Source organism: Triticum aestivum, chromosome 6D, assembly GCF_018294505.1.
Source record: "Triticum aestivum cultivar Chinese Spring chromosome 6D, IWGSC CS RefSeq v2.1, whole genome shotgun sequence".
NCBI lineage: Eukaryota > Viridiplantae > Streptophyta > Magnoliopsida > Poales > Poaceae > Triticum > Triticum aestivum.
The window spans coordinates 53,280,434-53,286,332 of record NC_057811.1 but is presented as its reverse complement, the minus strand read 5'-3'; the positions used below and the strand labels follow the sequence as shown (position 1 = coordinate 53,286,332).

General features: G+C 43.6%; 1 protein-coding gene across 2 annotated transcripts; it reads left to right on the top strand.

Moving 5' to 3' along the window:
• The first annotated feature begins 1,101 nt into the window (after positions 1-1,101).
• LOC123141049 (uncharacterized) lies at positions 1,102-4,271 on the top strand. 2 transcript variants are annotated; one of them, XR_006470138.1, is made up of 6 exons: positions 1,102-1,276; positions 1,504-2,366; positions 2,453-3,232; positions 3,320-3,412; positions 3,486-3,554; positions 3,634-4,271. XR_006470138.1 is itself a non-coding variant. In XM_044560292.1 (4 exons), exons 1-4 carry the CDS (start codon positions 3,006-3,008, stop codon positions 3,704-3,706), a joined length of 462 nt encoding a protein of 153 aa, XP_044416227.1. In that variant the 5' UTR covers positions 2,743-3,005; the 3' UTR covers positions 3,707-4,271. The 2 variants fall into 2 exon arrangements, 1 of the variants encoding a protein (XP_044416227.1); XM_044560292.1 differs by lacking the exons at positions 1,102-1,276; positions 1,504-2,366 and having other exon boundaries at positions 2,743-3,232.
• Positions 4,272-5,899: the final 1,628 nt, after the last annotated feature.

Sequence of the window (5,899 nt, the reverse complement as noted above, 5' to 3'; positions counted from 1 at the left end):
GACCAACATGAATTATCTTATTAAAGAGGAGTTCATGTTTTCGCCTCATCTTTTTTAGAGAATTCCTTATTTGGCCCTTTCTTAAACTTTTGTTCCCTATTTGGCCGAAAACAAAATTTTCTTCTCTATTTAACACTTAAAGTAATTTTTGTTCCTTATATGACACTCCTGTCCATTTCAGACATTAATGGTCTTAAGCGCAAGGCAAAAAGACTGTTTTGCCTCTAGTGTATTGTGTAACTATCCTGACTATAGTAAAAAGGCAATCAGTTTATCCATGTTTTAGGGATGTACTCCAATATTTTGGTTAGTTCATCATTTGCCAATGCTGCTGCAGAGTGGATATGTTCCACGGCGTTGAGGCGGGCTCAGCCTTGGGCGTCCACGCGGACATGGCGCCGCTCGCGCGTCTACATGAGTCGCGGACAGCGCCGGCATCGCCTGCGGTTCGTGGCAGTCGCGATTAAAGATGCGCCTGCGGTAGTCGGACATAGCACAGTGATGCCCGAGCTCGAGAGAATTCCTTATTTGGCCCTTTCTTAAATTTTGATCCCCTTTTTGGCCCTAAAAATTTATTTTTTCCTTCTTTGACACCCAAACTTTATTTTCTTCCTTCCATGACACTTCCATCGTTCTTTGCCGTTAACACCGTCAACTATGACAGGAAAAGTCGTTTTTACCCCTTCTTTATAGCACGCTAAAAAAAAGAAAAACGAACCCCCCCCCCCTTCTTCTGCCCCCGATTCTCCCGTCTCCCCCCGATTCCCCTTCTCCTCCCCGAGACCTAAACCTAGCGCAACACCTAGCGGCGGCGGCGCGAGCGAGGCACCCAGCGGCGGCGCATGGAGGAGGGCGAGGTGGACGAGGGCGATGGGCGAGGCGGCCATGGTGGGGAGGCAGGGGGCGGCCAACCCCTGGAGGACGGGCGAGGCGGCCATGGTGGGGAGGCGGGGGGCGGCCAACTCCTGGAGGACGGGCGAGGCGGCCATGGTGTGGAGGCGGGGGGCGGCCAACCCCTGGAGGACGGGCGAGGCGGCCATGGTGTGGAGGCGGGGGGCGGCCAACCCCTGGAGGACGGGCGAGGCGGCCATGGTGGGGAGGCGGGGGGCGGCCAACCTGCTGACGACGGGCAAAGCGGCCATGGTGGGGAGGCGGAGGGCAGCCATGGTGGGGAGGCCGGCTGTGCGGCGGTCTCAGCCTTGCGTGGTAAAGGCGCAGCACCGGAGCAAGGCCAAGTATCACCGAGGGATGCGGCTACATCGGCTTGTCTAGATGGGTGAGTCAGCTCTTCTTTAAATTTGACAGAGTACTTAGAGATGGCATTGAAGATTACTTAGAGATGGATCCCGAATGCAACATATTTGCTGCACCTCTCTTCTAGATTTGTCGAAATCCAACAGATTACTTAGGAGTTTCATTTAGAGATGATAATTTGCTGCAAAATCTGAACTTAGAGGTGGATCCCAAATGCAACTCATGATTAAGTTTATTTGGTTTTTACAGGATGGATCGAAATTCAACTTATGTGCTGAAAATCAATTTGCTTGGCAACCCAAAAAAGGCTAGAAAGGATATCAAATGCTTCTGTTTTGATAAGGTTATTGATTCCGACTTAACAAATTATAAGGACTTGGTTGAATCAATCGTAGAGCAGTACTCGCCTCGTTATTTGGAAGTTGCACATGTTCAGTACTATGATGTTCTTAAAATCTACCCTGAAGTAACATCTGACCAAGAATTGGTGTCGATGTTTGAGAAACACTCTAAGACAAAGGTTGTGCACATGTTTGTTGCATATTGTGATCCATCGGAACCATATGAGCCTATAACGGAGTGGCATAGTGATGCGCATGGCCAACCTAACAACACAGAACAAGATGGTGATGATTATCTTCGCAACCCAGTACCTGAGAATGAGCATGTTGGTGTTGATGAGGAAAATATTTATTTAGAGGATGAACCTGTACCTTTTATCATGGTTCCTTGTTCCAATAAAGAAAAGGACAAAGACTATGTTCCTGATCATGAGAGCGAGGCTGAGAGCGAGGTTGAGAGTGAGGATGAGAGCGAGGATGAGAGCATGTCAGAGGTTGAAGTAGAGGAAGATGAGGAATATCACAAGGCAGATCATGCACCACACATTGAATATAATAAATTAGATCCTCCAATGAACGAAGGAAGAAAATATCCCAATATGGCAGAGTTTAAATTGGCGCTTTCTCAGCATGCAATCAAACATGAATTTGACTTTTGACACCGAAAAGAGTGCACCACATAGGTTCAGAGCTTATTGTTCAAGAAGGGATGAAGATAAGTGTCCATGGAGGATATATCCTTCTACAATGGAAGATGAGTGCACAGTAATGGTAATTTTCTAACATTACTCATGTGTGCTTAATTTATGGTCATGGTCTTTACTCTAGTACTAATTTTCTATGTTCATCTTTTGTAGGTGAGAAAGAACCCTTGTGGTCATGATTGCTCTAGTACAAAAAGAAAAAAGAAGTTGAAGAATGCAAACAAGCGGTGGATATGTGAGCACGTGAAGGACTGGCTAATTGAGGATGCAACTCTAGGAACAAAGGCATTGCGAAAGAAGCTTAAAGAGCATCATGGAATCGACATCAACTCTAAAAGAGTCTATATGGGTAAGCTGCTAGCCTTGAAGGAACCGAAGGAGGAAAGTAGCAAGGAAGTTGGTTGGGTTGATTCTTCCCCACATAATTTAGAAGTTGAATGCAAAGACTAGAGAATTAAACTTGGAGGTGGTAGAAAGCTCAGAAGAAGTCGCTGAAGTGACAACATTGGGAGGCAGCGGCTTTAGGTTTGTGGTCAACTTGCTTGACAGGACATGTTCTTGTAGACAATGGCAAGTTTCTGGCCTTCCTTGCAAGCATGGTCTAGCATTTATCACATCTCTTATCAATGCACACATACAAAATTATGTGGACTTGTATTACTCCATTGACAAATTTAGGGCAGCCTATGACCAACTAATTCCTGCCATGGTTGACAAGAACCAATGGCCTAAATCTGACCATGGATTCTTCATGTTTCCACCACTACTAAAATCCACGACGGGTAGGCATAAAACTGAGAGGTATAAAGGCTGCAGTGAGAAGAAAAGAAAAAGCGGCCAACACTTATGCCCTATTTGTAAGTATTATGGGCATCATTGGCATAAATGCAAGAAGGGTAACCCAGATGACATTGCTGCTATTTTAGCTGTGAGGTAATAAATTTAATTGTGTAACTTGCTTCACTTGCATTTTTTTGTTAGCAGCCACACATGTTAACTACTTTTTTGTTGCTCATGTAGAGGACCACCAAAGAAGAGCGCAAAGACCACCAAAGCATCAATTGTGCCTTGCGAGGATGATGCTCCAGCAGCCTCTATGTGCTTTCCGCCAAGGTTAGCCACTTTACGCTCATGCTCATAATTATATGAAATTTGTGTTTGAATTCTAAGTAACTTCTCACAATAGCCAAAGCTTGCAACCTACAACTACGAAAAAGAGAAAACATGATAACTCAATTACTGGAGCATCAAAAAGGTAAGAACTAGTTCTGAATTTTGTAGTAGATTAGATGAAAGCTTGGTTTTGTATTCTAATTGCATTCTTCTCACTATAGCCAAATGTTGGAGAAAACAATTAAGGAAAAAGGGAAAGGGAGTAAATCTGGATCCAGAGTAGCAAAAAGGTAACCTATGGTTGTTTCCGAATTTTATGTTATGTTAGGCATTGTTCTATTGTTAACCTGGGCTACTATATGTGATGTATGATGTGCTGCCATGAATGTGTATGTGTTGATCAAGAACTCAACCCATTTGTGTGGCCAACAAGAAAGCATTTGTTGCTTTGAAATTACATGCCAAAAGAAAAGGCAAAGAGGTTGCTGATAAGTTGCCACACCTTCCTATGGTGCCACATAATAGCCCTGCAATGGGCACACGTAGCAAAAAAATGAATCCTGCCAGCCCTGCAATGAGCTCACGAAGCAAAAGGAGGCTTAGCTTGTGATTCTCATTGGATCCCTTTCCATATCATGGTTCATTTGGGAAACTTTTGAGCTGTTTATGTAATATATATGTGAACCTGGGCTTTTGTACGTGCTATATGTGACCTTCATGTGTTGTATTTGACATGATGTGAACCTGCACTATTATGTGTGAACTCTATGTGAACCTGAATGTGTGTAGAGGACAAAATATGTGGACTGTTTCCGTATATGTGAACCTGGACCAAGTTTCTATGAACTTTTAGTTTGCATACATGTGAATCTGCTCCAAGTATATTATAATTTGTGCATATATGAACTGTACAGGGGATATATCATCAAAATACAAGGGAGGTTCTGTCCAATTATCCAATTAAAATTAAAGATGTGCTAAATAGAAGATTTGGTTTCATTTGGTAATGTATTCAAGACAAACAGATCACATCACCATTGCTTTTGACTTCCAGTTCACAATTTTGGTCACAAACTACACCAAGGGTAAAAAGGACTTTTCATGTCGGATTTAACGGTGTTAATTGCCAAAACTGACGGAAATGACATATAGGGAACAAACTGAAGTTTGAGTGCCAGAACAGGAAGAATTTTTTTACTAGGGCCAAAAAGGGAACCAAAATTTAAGAAAGGGCCAAATAAGGAATTCTCTCCACGAATAATATGCCTTGGATGGAGCGGTTGTGGGCGTCGTCATCTGCAAGAGCCCGCGGAATTCTCTCCATCTTCTTGCCCCGTCTCTCTACATTGTTTTTTTTTTCTCTCCACGTCCTTTGGTTTTCTGTAGATTTTTGTTAATCTCAACCCACACAAAACAAAAACCAACATATATATAGTAACTTGGAATAATATGTGACTTAACTCGTGGTTGGATGATTAGAAGGGTAGTGGTATGCCCAGCCCATCAGAGTTCAAGTCCTACACTTGACATTGATGCTCGCATTTTCCTGAATTTATTTCAGCCCTTCCGGCGATGTGCGTTCAATGGGAGGAGACGTTCCCATCGACTATGAAGGCGTCTGTGGCGGCTTTGTCAATCTCAAGATGATGTGCCGGCTCAATCTCTCGGAGGTGCTGTTGACACCAGATTTTGGCATGGTTGAAAACATAATTAAGAATGCCTCAAATGGAAAAGTGCTGAAAGTGAGGAAGTTCTGTATCGTCAAGAGGAGAAACATTGATATTTGCACCATAGCTATCCGGTCTCATCTTTAAGGCGGAAGTTGTGTTCGAAGTACTGAGATTTTGTGTCCAGAACACTATTCGGCTGATTACACCCCCAAGATGGCCTCATATGAGAAAATTTTCTACACGAATTGACTTCGTCTCGTCGAAACGGATATAAAAATCGTCCCAATCCGAGTTCGTATGCAAAAGTTAGAGCCATCCGAATACAGCCCTATCAAGAGCCAAAAGTGGCGCGCCCCACCAGACACCCTGTCTGATGGGTAGCGTGAATAATATCATGTTTTACGTGAGCGATTTGACCCTCAAGATGACCTTTGATCAAAAAACATTCAACATGAAAATTGTTCGCTCGTCGAAAGGATCAAGATTGCTTTTGGGCTCGTTTCCATCCGAGGTTGTTTACCACCTCAAAATTACCCGCAAGGTGCAGCATGTTTAAACCGAACAGTTTTGGAAAGTTCGGACAAAACCAATCCGAATTTGACTAGGGTTTTGGATGTGAATCCAAGCCTTTTCCTTGCACAGGAAGCCCAGCCGTCTCTAATATACCTAAGGGGTGATGGCCGATTGAACAACACACAATCGAACAAATCATGTACCATTTTTTTTCTCTTTTATCTTTTCTTCTTAACCCTAGTTCTTTTTCTTCCTCGTTCTTCGTCCGTTCTTCTTGTTGCAGGGCGGCGAACCTCGAGGCTCT